The sequence below is a fragment of the Cyprinodon tularosa genome, unplaced genomic scaffold (genome assembly GCF_016077235.1).
Source record: "Cyprinodon tularosa strain WSP-4 unplaced genomic scaffold, ASM1607723v1 ctg336, whole genome shotgun sequence".
NCBI classification, from domain to species: domain Eukaryota; kingdom Metazoa; phylum Chordata; class Actinopteri; order Cyprinodontiformes; family Cyprinodontidae; genus Cyprinodon; species Cyprinodon tularosa.
In genome coordinates, this window is record NW_024039048.1 from 524,474 (window position 1) to 543,992 (window position 19,519).

Here is a 19,519-nt window from a genome sequence, read left to right on the forward strand (position 1 = left end):
AGCATCGACAGCACACCAGGAAAAGAACCTTTTACCTATTGTTCAGCGTATACAGTAGATGGAAGTGGTTTTGGCTGTTGCTTTCTGCAGCATATCCTGGCCAGCTCACCATCGTATAATTTAACATGTCTCAGAGGAAATTGTTAGATTGACTGCAACATGACAATGACCAGTAACATACCAGTAATTCCAAAATGGACTGGCTTAAATGGTAAGAAAAGGTCCAAGTTTAAACCGAGATCTTGTCCTTTTGAGGCTGTTTGATGATATGAAACTAGCTGTAAGTGTAAGACCGTCCCCCAACATTTTACTGTTAACGACTATGGCAACCTTTCAGAACTAAAGTCAAAGGCCGGCCTCGAGAGCTGGTTATATTCCTGCAGCAGGGTGTGACTGTGAGCTTGTTGCAGATATTTTTTATTTATTTTCAGTATTGAAGCGTGGTCTGATCTATGTTATTCCACGCCACAGCACAAGAGGGACAATTAGGACCTAGCTGTGGGTCTAGATACGGCCGAGGCGATGAGGAAGTGGGGGCAAGTTTGTGCAACAAAGAGACATGAGGGCGAAAAAGAGCTAAGATCCAGGTGGAAAAAGGGGTCCCAGTGTTCTTGCGCACCTGGCTCTTGTAGCTGGTTTGTATGACCGCAATGATGGTCATACAAACAAAACAACCCGGTAAGGTACCAAGCAGGAAATACCCATAGTGTAGAGTGGATGTAGATTTGACCAATCAGAGGCCTCCTGTCTGCGGTCACCTACAATTTTGGAGAGGTGCAACAGAGTGTCTGCAGAAGAGGCGGGGGCACTTTGCGTTTACTGCGACACAAACACAGACGACCTGGTATCAGAGTATAAAGCAGCCTTTAGCCTTCTCACTGAGGTTATTATTGCGAAACTACCCTATTCAGAGTTGGGTGTCTATTTAGGGCTGCTATAAAAAGTACATTTGCATTTTTTGTTGTTTGTAAATCAATAGATGGATAAGGCCAACATTAGATATCAGTATCTGGCATCAATAATTTATTAGATATATAGGATGTTTCCCTAATTTATCTTTGAGCCTACTGACAACTTAAGCCATAAAACAGGAGAGTCATACCAGGTGACAATTGCCAGCCTTTGTTCAGAGGTAAATCTTTAGCAATCCTCTAGAGACAGCTCAATCCTTACCACCACATTTGCTCAACATGTTTATATTGCAGGAACAACTGGACGTTTAATTTTGTGTTGTACTTCCAGCCTGAATCACACATACATTTCTTTGATCAAAGTAAATGTTTGCTTGACTTGACTGCCAGAGGGGGATAGCAAGATTGATCACTGAGTTAGTTTTTAGCTGTTCTAATTATTAAAAGTGGTCGTTGACAGGTTGTGACTTATAGGAGTAGGGTGTGAGTGTTCGATGGTAAAATCTAGTTCAAACATGTGCACTCATAAATTCAAGCACTAAATCTTGGTGATCAAATTCTCTGTGTATATACCATACCAATAACAACCTGTGTATGCAATACCATACCAGACTTCATTTTAAAAATGTAGTGTGCATGATGATTGCTTTATTGATATGATCGTACATATTCAAATTATTGTTGAATAAATCTAGTCCTCTCAATGAAACTGATTAATTAAAAGGCCTGGGTGTTAGACTCTTTTTTTTCTTGACAGCATTTTGCAGTCTTCAGTCTTCTGGTCTTCAGACTTTGCAGATCTGAAGACCAGATCTTCACATTTTGCACATTTATTGCAGTGCTCTGCAAAACTAAAGCTTGCGTCACAAACAGCAGCCCACAGAAAAGTGATACTGTAGCTTGCCTGAGACCAGACAGGATTTGATCCTCAGCTGTTTGAGGGTGTTTAAAGTCTGACTCATGCAGAAGGCTTTAGGTATTACTGTCACTGACTCTCGCTCACACGCAGATGCTCACTCTGTCTTTTATTTGCTGGCTTGAGGGGGAGAAGTTACACTGTGATGGTCTTACTTTGAAGCTGCAAGCAGGCTGACAGAAGCTCTATGCTCCTTTTTTTTCTACCTTCTTGATAACAATATCTAACTGTTTCTGCTGGCTTTTGAAGTCTACATGATGACAAGTGTGGTAAATAACAGACGTGTAGAATTTCTGCATTCTTCTTTACAACAGTTTTTTTTTTTTTGTAATGTAAGGAAAACCAAAATAATAGGCACTTGAGAAACAATGTATGTTGAGCATCTTGCATTGGGACACTGAAGAGCTGAGGATTGACTTGTACATTGGTTGAAGACAAAGCAGTCTTTTGAAACACAAAAACTTAAACATTTATTTTGCAACAACAGCTGGCACTAAGTCGGTTTAACATCAAAACTGTCTTTTCTAAAGTAATATTTGGAGTAGACAGAGATATTTGGCTATTCCTCTATGCACATTTTATATAGACCACCCAGTCATTGATCTTCTCTTTTGCTTGCTTTTCTAAAGCACATCTCACTGGTTTTCTATTCAATTTAGGTTTGGAGGACTGAAATGGTCTTAGAAGAAGTTATATTCCTGTCCAGTGAAGCATTTCTGTGTTGATTTAAACATATATAAGGGTTTATATCATCTTGGAACACCTATTATAACCCATTTTGTGTTCTATAGCAGAGTTTATTATGCAGTCTACTCCTTTACCTGAATATTTGTTACCAAAAACTTCAATCTAAGTGTCAAGTGGTCAAAAAGCATAGTTCCAGTTTAAGTCCCAAAATATGCCTGTTTAAAAATCTAAGTCATGTTGGTCAAGGCAAGCACAAAAAAAGACTTAAATCGAAGGTAAGCAGACTTTCACTCATTTTTTCCGAAAATGTTTTGGCACCAATCTAGGAGCCTTTGACAATTCTGTCAACTCTCACTGGAGCTATCAGTTGAAGGAGGGCTGAGGTTTTTAATCACCTGGAGGCCCATCCTCTTTAGCACATTCCAAGTCAGATGCCAATTAATGACCCAACGGGGTCTTTCTGAGTCTTCAGTTTATTAATTGGGTCATCCCAATATAATTTAACAAAGTCCTAACATTTACATCTTATACAGTAATTCCTAAAATGTCATTAAAAACAAAAAGTTAATGGAGAATGCACCAATTGTATTTATTTTTGACTTCCATAGAATTTCAAAGACCTACACTGCCTCATTCTTCCTCTTTATTGGTTGCAACAGGCTGCTTTTCCTCTAATATTTCCTTTTTTTTCAGACCACGGTCCACATGATGTTTGTTGCTCAATCCTATTCTAATCTATTGGGAGCATATTTAAGCAAAAGTGCAAGAAGCATTTATCAAACTCAACAGCTGACATGTTTCACTTATTTTGCTTATAAAAAAGCAATAGACATCAAGTAAATCATGTAGAAAAATAACAAAAAAACATTATTAAAAGACTTTGTCTGAGTAAAATGAGCAGTTAGATCTTGTTACTTAGAAAAAAATAACATTTAGTACCTCTAAAAATAGGAAACATTGACTTAAAGTGTCACTCTTTCAACTCAAGTTGAGCAAAAAAAATAGTTTGGATGAAAATCTTTTAAACTCTGGAAAAACAAATCAGCCATTTTTCCTGTTGGCACTAAGCTGTGTGGGATGTCTTAATGATGGGGCACCCAAGCTTGGCTACTTGACCAGAGAAAACCAAGTCAGCCGTTGCATGAGACAGCACCGTGACGCTTAAAATATATATGCAAAATTTACACTAACCAGACAGCAAATCTGCACTAATCCAAGAAAGAAATGATACATCCTTGAAAAGGTAGTCACCTCTGTTCATGAGCCAAAATAACAAGGCAAATGAAATGTGTGTGTAAAAAACCTTACAATTATATTCCTCCTATATGCATTTTTTCCTCAATATTTGTACAGTTTTATTTAAATGTTTTATCTGTTTGAAATATATCTAAAATCATAATGCTGAAAAAAGTTTAATAGTTGTTGTTTTTAATCTATAAACTAAATAATTGCATTAAAATTCACAAAAAAATTATTCATGCAAAAACCCCTAAGTAACATGTCTGCACAAAACTATGACAGTGCTCTGCAAAAGCAATAAAACTCCTTACCTATTTGACTTAATTTTTAGATTTTATACAGCAGCAAAACCATAGGAAATACATGAAAAAAAATATTGATTTGATACAGGTTTCAGATAACAGCCATGCATTTTTCTATATTGCCCTTAGTGTGATACTTTATTAGTAAAAAAGCTTTAAAGTGTGTAGTTATTTTCATTATTATCACTATAATTACAGCTGATCTGTGAAGGCCTCTGTTTTTTTTTAGAGAAAATTAGTGAACAAACGGCATCATGAGTGCAATTGATAGAAAACTAACATCACTAGCATCACCCTGAGTACACCATACATACATGATGAAACAGAATGATGACAATATAATGATAAAAGCTCTACTGAATATTGGTCTATCACATTAAATCCAAATAAAAAAACATAAGCAGTTTACTTATTTGTATTTATACACACACAACAGTCAGTGTCTTCATCTAGTTTTAGATCCACAAGCTTTGGGCACATTGGAAAATAAGATTTTTGTTGTTTACCATTTTCTTAAAGTGAAAACCTCAAATACAATATGAGGTGAACTTGTATGCTAGCTGCTGGAACACGTAATGATTATATTTTTTTTATATAGCCTAAATATGTGACAGAGACTTGTGCTAAAAAGCATTCAAAGCTGGACTTTACTGGCCTTAAGGGCCTCCAGTAGTTAGAGTCACTGTAAATAAACACAGAAGGATATATTGTTCTGCTGTATGAAGGTGCTTGAAGTCCTGTGTTATCTAAACTTTTTGCATACATATGACTCGTTCCTTTGATTTATCTGAAGTCACCCCACTTGAGTTTTATGTGTGAACAGAAGAAAGTGACGTAAATAAAGCTACAGAGAAGTTCTCACCGCTGTGCTTTTATTCAAGCACAGAACATAAATAACTTAGGATATTCGGCCGAGCTTTGAGTGTGAGCTAAATAATAGAGTACAGCTACATTAAGGGGCGGGTACAGTCCTCAGAAACAAACCCGAATCATGCAGAGAAAAATTCATTAAAAATATCTGGAATGCATCTGAAAAAGGCTGAGACATTTAGTGTCTGCTGTGTTTCATACTTGTGGGTGAGTCAAAGCCGAGCCAGAACCTAGTCAGCCGCAGTCCAGCAGAAAAGGACAGGCCAAGACAACTTCCCATGTGAGTTCACAAGAGCTGAAAGGGAGACAGCATCATGGAAAGTTTGTGGTTTTTCTCTGACAAGTCTCTTCCTGGTAGCAGAGTGGGAAGGGCAACGAGTTTCGCCAACTTGTTTTTCTGAAAGGTGATCACTCTGGCTGAGCCACACCTTAGAAGCTCAGGGTGACATCAGTTTGTTTGGTAGATACACCAATAAACTCCTTTTTTTACTTGGGCAATCGATTGGTAATTGTGTGGAAGTGATTGTTGTTTTTGACTTAAGCAATGTGTATTGAGTAACATAAAAAATGTTTTCTGTTACACAATTAATGGTCTGCAAAGGGCCTTTTCAAACATACTGGATATCAAAGAACAGATCGCCATAATGTAAAAATGTGTTCACATTTATAGCTATAGTGTTATTTAGGTGAGTAAAATGTAAACCCGCTAGACAAAGTCTGTATTTGAGTTTAAACGGCAACAAAAATAACAAAACAAGTAAAATTGTAAAAGTTTTTTAAAAATTAACCAAAGCTGAGAAATGCAGAGAATAACATAGCTTCTCCTCTGATTACTTCAAATTATTTCATTTTACTCACTGATCCAGCTGGGAATAATCTTAAACTAAGAGCCTTTTTAAAGTTGCACAATGTAAATTTATTATGGGTTACCCTCCCTTTGGCTTTGATTGGGTATAATTTGAGCTTCTTGTTAAAATAAAATGTAAGTTGTTAAAAAGTTTTTTTTTGTACCAGGCTTAGGCCAAGAGAAAGCACATGTTATTTTAGAAAATGTATACATAACTACAGTATATAAAATATATCAAATTATATGTCCAAATACTGGATTTTCCACTTAGGAAATTGTTGCTGAAATAAGCTGAATCAGGTAAATAAGTCACTCATTGGTTTGATTCATAGCTGCTTATTTGAAAACACAACTTTACAAACCTTAAGGAGAAAAACCCCCAAATAATTTGGATACCTTCTTAATGTGGAAAAAAAATGGTTTACTTTGTTAAAAACTGCTAAAAATAATTTAACAACTACGGGCCCTCATCTGACCTTAAATCACCCACATAGCAAATGATCTAAAAAAAAAATTGAAACTCAAAGAAACATTACATCCTGGTGTGCATTTAGATGGTTTTGATATTGTTTAATTAAATAAAACCTGTTTAGGAAAATCACCGTCGCTTATCATTCAATGGAAATATCCTGTATACATTTCTAAAGTTTTTTTTATATATCTATTTTTGCTCTTGTTCTCTCATCCTGAAAGCAAGGAAGAAGATAGTTGCTCACACTAAGCCAGGATCTGTTAAAGGTAAGGAAATGATTCCTCTGCTTTGTTTCCACATCCCTGTTTAGGGATTAAAGCAAAGACAGAGACCTCATGTAAATATTTGCGTCATACCCGTGACAAGCTCACTGTGACACACTAACCAGCCCTTACTCTCTAACAAAAAATAACTAAACTAACTAATTCTGTCAGTATTTCATGTCTGGTCTTCAGATTTGACCTTATGGATTTAGTCGTTTGTCTTATTGCATTGGACGAAAATGCCCAAGGTATAAACTATTTTAACAACTGTGGCCACTATTTTGTTAAAATCTTTACTGTTTTGCAGCTTTTAGCTTTGAGAGCTTAATTTCCAAACTGGGTCAGGTAGAAATCTTTTTCCAGCCCAGAGATGCATTCTTTGCTGACACCATAATTTTACAGGAATGATAAGTTGGATCCTCCCCACAGAGCCAAAATATTATCTATAGTCAGGAAATGTTCCATTCGCTGCTTGTAAGCTTGGGGAAGGTTACGGACCTTGTTTTGTCTACTGTGTTGATAAATAAGCCAATGTCAGTTTGACTTATGTTTGACCCAAGCATGTTGTGCTTCCTGGCCTTTGTGCGTTCCTTTCTATCCTGGATCTGCGGACATGCAGTGTGTTCAGCCCCGGACCACAGTTAAACAGGAATGTTTTTGGTCAATTCTGCCCATGCAGGCCAGATCTCTGTGTTCATTCCCAACCTGACATTCTTTCCTCCACTAAGTTCACAAGTGGTTCAAGATAAAAGCCTCCATTCATTATGCTGAAAACCTGGCGTAATGACAGGATACCCCACCCCTGTCTGGCAACAGCGAGGGGCATATTTTACATCTGCTCCAGAGGCCTACACATTTAAAACAGGCTATGATATTGTTTTGTTTTTCTCAGGTGCTCCATGTCCAATTCACTTTTTTGTCAATCATAAACATCAGAAAAATTTGGGGATTTCCAGGCTCAGTCGCTCTATACGCTTATGTCTTTTTACTTCGTTTCTCTTTCTCTTTTATGGCGTTTGACTTTTATCTTGCTGCTGAGCTGCCAGCATTCAGCCTTGCACACCCACACCCACAATTGCTGTCAGTAATGAGGCAGCTGCCTGATCACATATGCCTGTGCGATACACATACGGAGTATTAGGTTTTACTTGCAAACCTCTTCCTTTTTTCCACTGCTACTGCTGAGTAAAAAAAACACAGCAGCTTTCATTAGTGCTCTTTTCAGCTTGTGTGCTTTTCTCTGTTACGCATTTAGTCTCCTTAATGTGTGAAAGTTAAACTTTATAACTGCTACATGTACGCAGACATCTGTTTTGATTTAGATGTTGTTGCTCTGTCATCTGGGGTTCATGCTGGCTTTAAATGGGATGTGACTGTGAGTCCTTTCAGCTGCTCCTTTAAGGAGTGACTACATCCAGTCACCGCTACTTGGAAGAGTTTGTACTTGGGAAGCCGAGATTCAAACCAAAGTCCCCAACATCAAAGATGCAGACTTACCACACTGCATAAAAGATGGAGCTGATCCCAAGCTCTGATACAACATTTATTTCACACCTCTGCTATAAAATTTATCATCAAGGCTTTAAAGATAAATGTAGTAACTTTATTTCTGTGTCTCTTTGCTCAGTGTTAAGACTTTATCTTTAGTTGAGTCGATATGTTCTGTGAAATTAAGCATTACATTATCTGACTTACTGTCTGGGAATTAGAAGGTTATAGGTTCTATTCCACCATGTCAATGTGCTGCTGAGCAAGGCACTTAACCCTATGTTGTCTACCTATCTGTGTATTGGAGGATAAATGTGTGTGTGTGCATATTGTGAGTGTGACTGGGTTAATGTGTAAAGTGCTTTCAGTAGTCAAAATGATCAGAAAATGATTTACTAATCACTGCACAGGTTGTTCTCCTAAAAAGATACAAAGAAGCTGTTGTTGTTGACAACGAAGATTTATAAAATAAAAGCCTTAAAGCACTCTAGACCAGGTTCATACACAGACTTTATAGGTCTTGACTTAGTTAAGACTAATTTTATTTTACTGTTAACATGTAAACAGTGAAACAGATATGATTTACAATGAATTTCTGTGTCATGTTAATAAAAAGTAGCAGAGTAAAACTGGGATCTGTGATCAAAAGTGAAAAGCGGGAACTTATAGAATATCTGAAAGCCTCCACTGGTTCCTGGTTAGTCAGTCTGGCTGAAACTATTACTAAGGGTGTTTGTGTTGATGAGCTTTGGGGTTTTCCACAGTCATAAACATGTATAGGATCTGAGGATCCCCCTGTGTTTTGGGACAGTTTGTTATTTTGGTCAAAACAAAGGAAGCTTTGCAAAAGTGGTTAGATATCTTATAAGTCAAATGTCACTACAGTTAAAACACTCCTAAACTGTGACCTAAAAGCAGAAGAAATAATTTCTAACAGCTGTCAATTGATCTAAAAAGGGTTAAAAGATACTTTTTTCAGTTTTTGTTTAAATATAAAACATTGCCAAACGAATTGACCTTCCAATGTTTAGATAAATTGGAAAAATTGAAGCAGACTCAGCCTCAATTAGTATGTTGAATGCACAGATATTTTGTAAGATTTGCCATATGTAAGTAAAAAAGTTGTAGGAAAATGTCCTTTGAACAAAGGAGACCAAAATGTCCAATGGAAGAAAACCAAAGCATGTCAGCAAAAACTTCTTCTACCACAAAATGGGACAACTGTCAAGAATTGTGGTGGAGAGCTGATGATGTTGGCTGAATTTGTAACCAAAGGAAAAGGGCACCTTCCATTCAAACAACAATATAATTCAAAGCACGAGGATCAAAACAAAGAAATGACCAAAAGCCAAATTAAAGTCTATGGGATCATAAAAAAGATCATAAAATCAAAACTAAGGCCATTTGTCAGAATCCGGACCTCAAATGCTAAAGTTGGAACTAAATAAGCCTTGAAGAGACAAATATATATATATTTGTTTTTGTATGCCTTTTTGTATGCCTTCAGGGCAGAACTTGACCTTCTCAATGTGGTTCTCATCCAGCTGGTTGCTTCATGATTGAAGAGTTCAATGGGTCATCATGACTGAGTCTGCAACAAACAACCAACTGAAGTCTGTATTTTTCCACTGATTTTAATCAACAAGTGAAAAAATGGCCCCTGAGAAGATCTTCAACACAAAGTTACCTCTTTGCTTTTAAACAAGGTCATATAAGGTGTGTTTTCTTAAACGATTGGAACTCCTTCTGGTTTGTATTTGACCAAACAGCCTCAGACATGCTTGAGTGCTAGAGCTAAATACAATATAACTTTGTTATAATAACTATGGTAAAGTAAACAGCCATGCTGCCCCTGTCTTTATCTGCATCTCTCATGGAAAACAGCTGTTTTCTTTACTATCCAGTCTAACTAAAGGAAGTACAAATTTTAAACACCAGAAACAATTCAGTCAAACAAATCTTTTAACCAGTTAGTTAAAAGCTTTCACATATAATTGTATTTTTTTAATATTTAAATTATTTTAGAAGAAATAATATTGTTATTTTGATCATGTAAATTAATTAGATAAATGTGTATCATATTTTCTCCATTTGTAACAAGCTATATGTTGGATAATGAGCTTGTTTTATGGAAAATAAGTTAATAAAAAGCAAACTTTCGAACTTTTGAACCACTTAAAATTTCATTGAAAACAATGTGTAAAATGCACTAAAAAACACAAGTGATCTTTGGAAAAGCAGAAAAAATGTAAACTTTAAGTAAGAAAAAAGTTTTAAAAAATTAGAAGAACTTTAACGTTCCTCCTTATTTTCTATTTCTTCAAAAACTGAGCAAAATCCAATGCATGTATGGAAGTGACAAATTATCTGACCTCTGCACATTCCCAGGTTTCTTTACACTCTTTTTTTATGCCACTTAAAATCCTTGTTTACGGTCCTGAGATGTGCTGCTGATGTCAGCACTGCCACCTCACTGTAAGGAGTTATGGTTTGGATCTTGGCACTATTTGAAATTTGCATGAGTTTTCTTTTCCTCCTACGTCCCAAAGCAAACAGTTGGCCAATTTCCTGTGTTGTTTTTATCTCATAGTTGTTTTTGTGTGCTCTACTTCGTCATTATTCTACAAAAAGAACTAAATAACCTAAAGTAGGGTATTGATGGTTTTTTTTTTTTTTTCTGATTAGAATCACATCATTCCATATCTGAACCAAACTCTTAAAAGTGTTAAATGTTTTCATTCGCCTTTACTCTGATATCCCCATATAAAATTTGTTGCAACACATCATCACTAGGCGTAAGCTAATTTGTATTTACTTTATATAAATGTTAATGTGAAAATAACATTACACGTGACCTTGAGGATGCTTTAAGACCCCTTGGCATCACCATCATGCTCTGAAAATGCTTTTCAACATTTCCAGAGCGCGTTTGGGAGAGGGAAACTGGTCAGACTTGATGTGTGGAAAGATTAAACTGAATACATCACAGTCTTGGAAGAAAACCTGTGTTTAAAAAAAAAAAAAAAAAAAACCTTGGTAAATTAGCCCTGAGGACAATACTTAACTGACGGAGCTAAAATGGAATGGTTGAAAGCAACACTGTTTACGTTTTCAAGTAAGCCTACGTCTGTTTTCTGTAACGCTGAAGCTTGGTTCTGGTAAATAAACACAGGTTTGGCCGTTTCCATCTGCACGTATAATAAAACAATAGAAAACTGTCTTCCTTCAAACTAATGGTAGCAACAGGGGGAAAAAATGCTTTTCTACATGTTATTCCTCCAGAAAATAAAGAAATGTGCTACTGTAATCATGGGCAGTTCTAGACAGGGGCCCGTGCCCCTGTAGATCATGTCCTGGCCCCTGCCATGGCCCCTGTACTGAAGACATAAAACTCAAATAAATGCTAATGATCATATGCGTTGGAACAGACATGGTTACTGATTGGATCTATTTCCTTTTTTTTTTTTTTTTTTTTTTTTATTCTGTTTTAATTAATCAAAAACAATAAAGTGATACCTTCAGTGGTATGAGATAGGGTCCCAGTTTTCATCTTTCATAAATGTTTTTTTCAAAACAAATTGCTCTAATTTTTACGGCTGAATTTATCAGTTTTTCTTGAGTTCTAATTCAGATTTTATAGAAAATGGTAATTTTACCTTAAATTAAGTCAAAATTCCTAAATTATTAATGTATATATACCTAATAAGAAATTGAATTTTAATTAAACCTAATTGAATAGAAATTTCACTTCTTTTAGCTTTCTTAATATATTTTAATCCCTTGCCCTGTTTTTTATTTCATGCTTTTCTGGGCCCCCATAAAAACACTCTGGCCCTCTCCTGGCCCCGTGGAACATTTGGTATAGAACCACCACTGACTGTAATACAAATCTATATACTGGTATTAAATAATTTATAAATGCATTTCCTCCTATATTTATTTTGCTGCAGACACTGAAATTGGAGCTACTTGGCAGTCCCTTGCTTTCCCAATGAAATGAATAGTAGTACAACAAAGTTGACTTAACTTGAGTAAAAAGAAACATCAACCAACCTTTTCTGCCAAGCTTTGTTTGCAAAAGATTAAATTACTACCAGGTTAGGTGACTTTTAACAAATATGTCTGCACAAGCTTTTAAAAGATCTAATCCACACGCAATACTTTCCAGATCTTTATGCTATGGCCTATATTTTGATGGTGTAAACATAACTTTATATTCTGGTAGGTAACTATTTTTTCCTATAGTACGGGAACGCAGCACAATTTCACGCCGGACGACTCTTGTTTATTTTCAGCTCGATGACGTCAACGCTCCCCTCCCTCTAAATGTCTCTCGTCTGTCGGTGTTCACGCCTCTGATTGGTCAGCTGTAGTTGCCGTAGAGTTTAGTGACGATGATGTTGGGAAGGAGGGGCAGCAGAGTATAAAAGCGCTGCTCTCCTCTGTAAAACCCCCACTCTGGAGAAGAATAGCAAGCCGCAAGGGTTGGTGCAGGTTGTCATAGGACCCTCCCCCAACCCCCCCCTCTGTATTTACGAATAACAGACGCTTGTTTCCCCGACACAGATCATCCGGGAAAACGACATCATACCTCAACTAATAAATGCCAAGAAAAGCAGAAACAAACCAGGATCGCCGCACTGCAACGAGAGGAAAGACGAACTGTCGGAAAAACACGTAAAAAAAAAGGAAAAAAAGCAACAAAAACAGCAACAAAAACGCACGGATCGTCGCCGTGGCCTTTCTCAATGCATCCCCTTTGTGCCCGTGGAACGATGAAACCAGAAATAACTGCCGCTGTGGGGTTTCTGTCGAGATTTCTGAGGGTAAAAGGACACGTAAACGACCGACAGGTCCAAACATTCAGCCAAAGCTTACAGGACATTCTGGCAGGTAAGGGAACCAGAAAATCATCCAAATACGCACATAATTCATTCCCAGTTGCTGAAAGCCATCAGTTACAACTGTTAATTTAATCTGTAGTGTAAAAAAATGTGTTTTGATTATTGAGTTGAAGCTTTTCTTTGTTCTCTGAAGTCTCACTGAGCGCCACTTCTGTTTGCGCACAGCAGAGAGGAGCGAAAACAAAACCATAAGGAGCGCAATGAGAGATCAACCAGTATTTATGCTTTAATGTCATGAAAATGGTTTTTATTTAATGTCCAACAGTGTAAAGATAGGAAAACCGTGTATTTGGGTAGAGTGTGGGGGTGGGGGGGGGGAAAAGACGCTCTAACAAGGAAGTGCGCCTCGCTCGACGAAGCTTGGAGAGAACAGAGAGCTGTGAGCAAAACAAGCCTCAGTGAGGCCGTTCAATTACGTAATGCATCAGAGTGAATGGATTCATGCTGAAATGTGTACAACGAGGAAACACACTTTATATAATATAATATAAAGACTGCATTTAAAATGAATCAGAAAAAAAATATTATTCATGCGTAATAAACGCGTTTTTACGACATCTTACCCTATTTGGCATCTATTTTAGGGGCGATTGCGCGTATAAGTGGAACATTAACCATGTAATCTAATTTTCTCTATTTGGGTACCCTTTTTTTAAAACAATTTCCTCATAGGATCCCCTTGTCTAAGCGTTTTTATTACGTTCATAGAGTATTGAAATTGAGCGTTTATGTTTTTACGCACGGAGATGGTTTTGGATGCTGTTGAGGATTAGAGCAGTGTTTTTCCACAGAACAGAGCAGCGAGTGTCTCATTTCCTGCCTGAACATATTCCGAGCTCAGAACTCTTAAGCTGCCATACATCTGCCTCATTCCAGTTAACGCACAGCAGCGACTGACCTACATTTTCAGTCCAAAGCGCCTTAACGGAATATACATTAACTTCAATGTTGGGAAATATTTAAAGATGATTGATTTTATTTTTCAATTATTTAGGGTTTTTTTTGGGATTGAGCTGTTTTTGCCTCCATGTTTCCTTTAGATTAATCTTGTTTTGTAATTGCTTTGTAGATCAGAAATTAATCTGTTTCAGGTTTATTGTCAGAACTCAAAACCAGAAAACAAAGAACGCATTGTTTCTGGCTTTTATACTCTTAATGGCTCTTAGACTAGGCCAGCCATAAAGAGTTGAATAAGTTTTGATAATGTTCTTGATTTAAAGTTGAAAATGGTGACCTGATAACTGGGGCCTTGATGTGCCCGCATACTATATGTTCCTTTGGTTTACTACAGATGCATAAATATCCTACTTTGTTAATGTAAAAAAAAAAAAAAAAAGGTGCCCTCATTTTGAAGAATAGACCCTGAACTGATTTGCCAGCTGCTCTGGGGTCTGCTGGCAGCTGCCTTTGTCACTCTAGCTGAAGCCATTCTTTGGCCCTCCTTTGGCGCAGTTTACACAGCCGTCCGTGATAAGGCATGGGGGTGGGGGTGTTATTATTCTCTTAATGCATACAGGTTGGCCACGGGCTGCGCTTTAAATGGAAAAATATTTTTTTAAATAAAATTATCCGATTAATACCCTGATAACTGGAAATTCAACGTGGAAAACAAGGAGAAGGTTCTTCTGACCGTTTCCTGAAAAGATTGGTATAAACTTTTTAAAAGTGCAGTACTAATACATTTGCATCTAATAAAAATCCAGGCTATATTTAAACGATTACCCGCTGATTATAATTAATCATGTTAAAATTAATGGGAGTAGTTCTATGTCACTAGTTTCACCAGGCCCTTGAAACTTCCACAATAAAGGAAAGGGGGTGGGGTGGCACAGCCTCTTCCTTTTAGGAGGTGGAGCTTTGTGTCCCCAATGGCTGTCTGGGACACTTTTGGTGTTTTTGTTCAGGCAGACGCAGGAGTTTTTTTTTCTTTTTTTCTTGAGGCCAGAGGAGGAATTGTGCAATTCAGTGGCAGGCCCTTTGTCACGTAGGCAGAGTCTGTAGTTGGCTGGTTGTTTATGGCAGCTTATCATGCCTGCAGCAGGTGGTGTTTTTTTTCTCTTATTCTTTTGTACTTTTGATGTTATGTGAACAACCTCCTATTAAGTTAGTCTAATATTCCAGTTTAAATTATTTAATGCATAAGGGAGGAAATATGTTCATTTTTCTAGACAATGCCCCAATATGGAATTATGTGATCTTTCCACAGTTGTTACATACTGACTGACATTAGTAAACCATCTGAAATCTTATGACTTTTGTGTGCTCTAGGCAGCCCTCCTGTAGCTAAACTCTCTCCATCTTCTTTTTCTTTGTTTCCCTTGCAGAGCAATACAAGCACCACTGGTTCCCAGACAAGCCCTGCAAGGGCTCAGGTTACCGCTGCATCCGCATCAATCATAAGATGGACCCACTGGTGGGGCAGGCAGGCCAGCGCATCGGCCTTACCATCCAGCAACTCTACCTACTGCTGCCCAGCGAGCTTACCCTCTGGGTTGACCCCTTCGAGGTGTCCTACCGCATCGGTGAAGACGGCTCCATCTGCGTCCTGTATGAGTCTCAGCCCGGTCCTGTCGGCATGCCCCTGTCTGCAAGCTCTGCCTTCGGACATGGGTCTGTCGGCTCCATGGAAGCACGCCTCAGCTGCAAGGAGGAAATGAGGGTGTTGGGCAGGAACAGCCCCTCCAAGGCCTACAATAATATGATGACAGTGTCCGGTTAAAGTGGTGTGCGGTCACCCCAGCCTACTTTTGTTCAGGGTTACACAGTGGCTGGTCAGATCATGTGAGCCCTTTTAAAGCTAAGAATATGAAATGAAATAGTGAAAGAAGAAAAAAAAACAGAGGATGTGGCCTATCGTCCAGGTGATGGAAACCTATTGGTTCAATATTTTTTACCTTCTCTGCCAGCTGTCATCTGTTGTGTTGTCATTGGATCAGCTGGGCACTCCGTTTTCTTAACAAGAGGCTTTGTGAAAATCGTACTGTTGGGGCAGCTAAACCATCCAACCAACCAAGAAACACCTACCCCGCAATCATCCCCATGGAAAATGGCTCCGAAACACCCAGCACCCCTTACTTAGCTTTTAACATTCTAAACTGCTCCATCTCAGAAGGGGCTATCAGCATTGACTTTGCACTTTCTAACTTTCATGTGGGTACTATTGGGTACTATGGCAAGAGCAGACTAAATTGGGAAGATTCCCCTGCCCAAGAATTTTAAACATTTAATTGGTCATTGGTTCTTTTGCTTGGGTTCGGAGGAAGTAGAGGTTTAGGTCCTGCAATAGCAAACCCAAGATAAAGATAAAGAAATAATCAATAATGGCACCTCTATTTCTAGAAAAACAGGTTTTGGACCACAACAAAACATTCTTTATCATCTGGCTTTTATAACAATTGTGGTCTTTGCTCATCTTGTGACACCCATTGATACCATTGTGTCCAATTGCACTGTCAACCGCCCCATATTACCCATGTACGTGTAGCTTCTTTGGGGATCTCTCCCCCTCAAGTCCATGAATGTTGTTGAAGTTTGCAATCAGGATCCATCACTGGTGTTATTATATTTGCCCCACTTTGTCATCTCACGCATTACCAAAATTAAAAATGTAGCCAAGAGGGGCATTGGAGGTGCTCTGTTTACCCAAATGATGGTCTTGTGGCCCAGTTTAAGTCGATATTGAATGCACTTTGATGTGAGATTGTGTGGGGTGTGTACCTTCTTGGAGAAAAATCGCCTCCATTCCATCCATTCTAATGGCCTCGTTTGCCATGGCAGTTCTAGATGGTTGTTCAGAAAACTGGTGTTTTAGTGTCAGTAAGGGACAGTGCAACGTCATGTTTTTGTAGACATTAACATTTCAGGGTAGTTCTTGGGTTAAGAATATTTTGGGTAGTTATGGTAGCAAGACTATTTAATACCTTAAGTCACTGCTGATTAGGCCAAAGTTCAGTCACGTTGCACCCTTTTCTCCAAAACCATGATTCTGCTTGCAGAGTCAAAGAAGAAAAACACAAGGTCGGAAGCATAGGCTAATATAATTGGGTACCCTGCTTTAACACCTCACCTTTATGAGGGATTTATGACCATAAGCTAAATTTGCTACTTGAACCCTCATTTGGGGTGTCCATTTTCCAATTTATGGCAGTTCCAACTCAGCCATCGTGTTTGAACCTTAAAATGCCACTCCTTTGCTTAGACCTCCTGTTTCACAAAAACCAAGTTGGGATGCTGCTAGCTGACCCCTGTGTATGCAGATAAACTTAATGTGACACATATCACCCTTCATCATCGCGGGGGAGCAGGGTAAGGACGGCCGGGGTTGGGAAGCTCAGGTGTGAGAGAAGCTGGGGGGTCCAGGGCCAGACTCTTTTGTCCAAGGCAGCTAAAATCCCTCCAGCCCCCCTCCTTCTGATTTTAATTTCCCCTGAAATCTGCCCACCTCGACCAGAAGCCCTCCGCCCTCCCTCAGTGGTGATGAATAACCAGCACACGCACATTAGGTGGATTTGGTTGGATGCGAGGGGACATGGATCTAAAAGCTGACGAACTTGAGGGTACTGGGCCATTCATTCATCTCACTGGATTGTGCTGCACTTAATTACTGAGTGAGTAGCAACTTTGTTTACATTCATAGAAAAAAATAAATGGTGGCAGCTGTCATTGTACCCCCACTTTACTCATTGGTCTTGAGGTCAAATGGATAACGGCATGACGGAACAGATGCTGGAACGGCTTCAGGTGATGCTCAGGCCTCAGTCACCGGCCAGATCTGTCACGGCAGGCTGGTTTCCCTCCTCATCACCATACCAAGGGGTGTTTAAAGCTCCACTAAGCCCCTGAGAAGATCATGGGTAATATATAGCTACAGCATTTGATGCACTGCAACCCTCCCTCCCTCACTCTACCCCCGAGCCTTAGTTGCCGTTGCTCTCTGCTGATATTCCCTTCAGCAATCTGTGAAAAGCAGTGATTCCATGTTGGCAAGATAGATCGGAGCCTGCTGTGATGGGAGCCTAACTCTGCTTTCCATGGTGGACCGTTGTTTTTGTTTTAATAATCATGCTGCTCCATTTTACAGTTTTATTGTTTTGTTTTTTTTGTCAGCTGACTAGATGTTAGAGGTTGGTCTATATTTCAGAAACAAGATGATCGTCTTGTCTCACTTTTTTTTCCAATGTGTTTTATAGTCGCACCGTTAGGGTCTCCCTTTCCTTTTGTCCGTAACTATTGCACATTTTCTGATGTGCATTCACTTTTATTCTAGTAATCTTGACAACTTTCTAACATTGGTTTTATTTAGCTAAAACATAAAAAAAGTCCCTCCCATCCTCCCAAGTTTCATAAATTTTAATGGCATCCAATGTTCTCGTGTGCACATAGGTTATAGAATTGTGAGAGCGCTTTGAGTATTCAGAAGTAAAATAGCACATAAATGCACTAAATGTCAAACTGAAGTTGTGACTCTTTGTTTTTGTTTTCTTCTTCTTTTTATCCGAGACGCGAGGAGTCTCTCCTGGAATGTATTGCCAAACTCAGGCCTCAAACACTTCGTAAATACTCTTATGGAAACGTTGTGCATGTTAAGATATGAAACCAGAAGGGAACAGCAGTTTTTTTCCATACTGTCATAACGTTGATGATCCGCTAAATTATTGCCACTTTCACATTTGAGGTGTTTTTACATATGATAGAATGTATTGTAACTGTACAACAAATTGTAGAGTGCATAACATTACACATGGGAAGTGCCAATAATTGCAATTTTGAAGTGTTTTTCGATGGTCTTTTCCTTTACTTTTGTATTTCATCTTTTAACATGGATAAAGTTTTTCATAAGTGAAGCCATTTGTGATGGGAGTGCTGGCAAGGACCAAAGTTGTTTTCGGGTTTAAAAAAATGAACTTAGTTTTCCATGATCTGTAACTATAGGCGTATCCTTATCTTTTTTTTTTCTTTGTTTGATTTTTTTTTCTCTGTTTTTTTTCTTTTTTTGTTCCTATTTACATACAAAATGAGAAAATAGACAAAAAAATCTGAGCTTACCCAAGCAAGAAAAGCTGTATCTTGTGATTTCATGTCAGTACATCAATATTGTGTTCAGTTTCCTTTTTCTTGGGTATGTTGCGATGAACTGCTGTAAATTTGTACAGTTCATGTAAATTGATTGTGCGGAAGTTGTACAGATTTCTATATTTTGGAAGAAAAGTCTTTTTTTTTTGTTTTTTTCTCTGTAATAAAAGATTTCCTATCTTGGCATCATACATCCCGTCAGAATTGTCGTTTCTGTTATTTTAAGTAGAACATATAAAAGCTCTATGAAACAAGGCACACATTCATTCAGAGCTATATTTGCATTTTTATAATTGATTCATAATCACTGATGTGACCTCATTTGTAATCAGCTTCAAGTTTGAGCTGCAGACTGAAGAGCCCTATAAGGTGAAATTCACCAAGGAGCGCTCCATTTTGGTTTAAATTTTAAGTCTTGCATTCTTTAAAAATATGCAACACATCCTTAGTGCATGCAATTCAGATTGATGCATTGATCATGGTACATCCAGCATGCTTTTAGTAAGCTAATACACTAGTTTTAAGCTGCTTTAGATAGAATTGTAATG

At 38.1% G+C, this 19,519-nt stretch overlaps 1 protein-coding gene across 1 annotated transcript; it reads left to right on the top strand.

The window, feature by feature from the left end:
- Positions 1-12,439: 12,439 nt before the first annotated feature.
- btg1 (B-cell translocation gene 1, anti-proliferative) lies at positions 12,440-19,162 on the top strand. The gene is made up of 2 exons (XM_038294183.1): positions 12,440-12,888; positions 15,224-19,162. The coding sequence occupies exons 1-2, from the start codon at positions 12,744-12,746 to the stop codon at positions 15,616-15,618; spliced, it is 540 nt and encodes a 179-aa protein (XP_038150111.1). The 5' UTR covers positions 12,440-12,743; the 3' UTR covers positions 15,619-19,162.
- Positions 19,163-19,519: the final 357 nt, after the last annotated feature.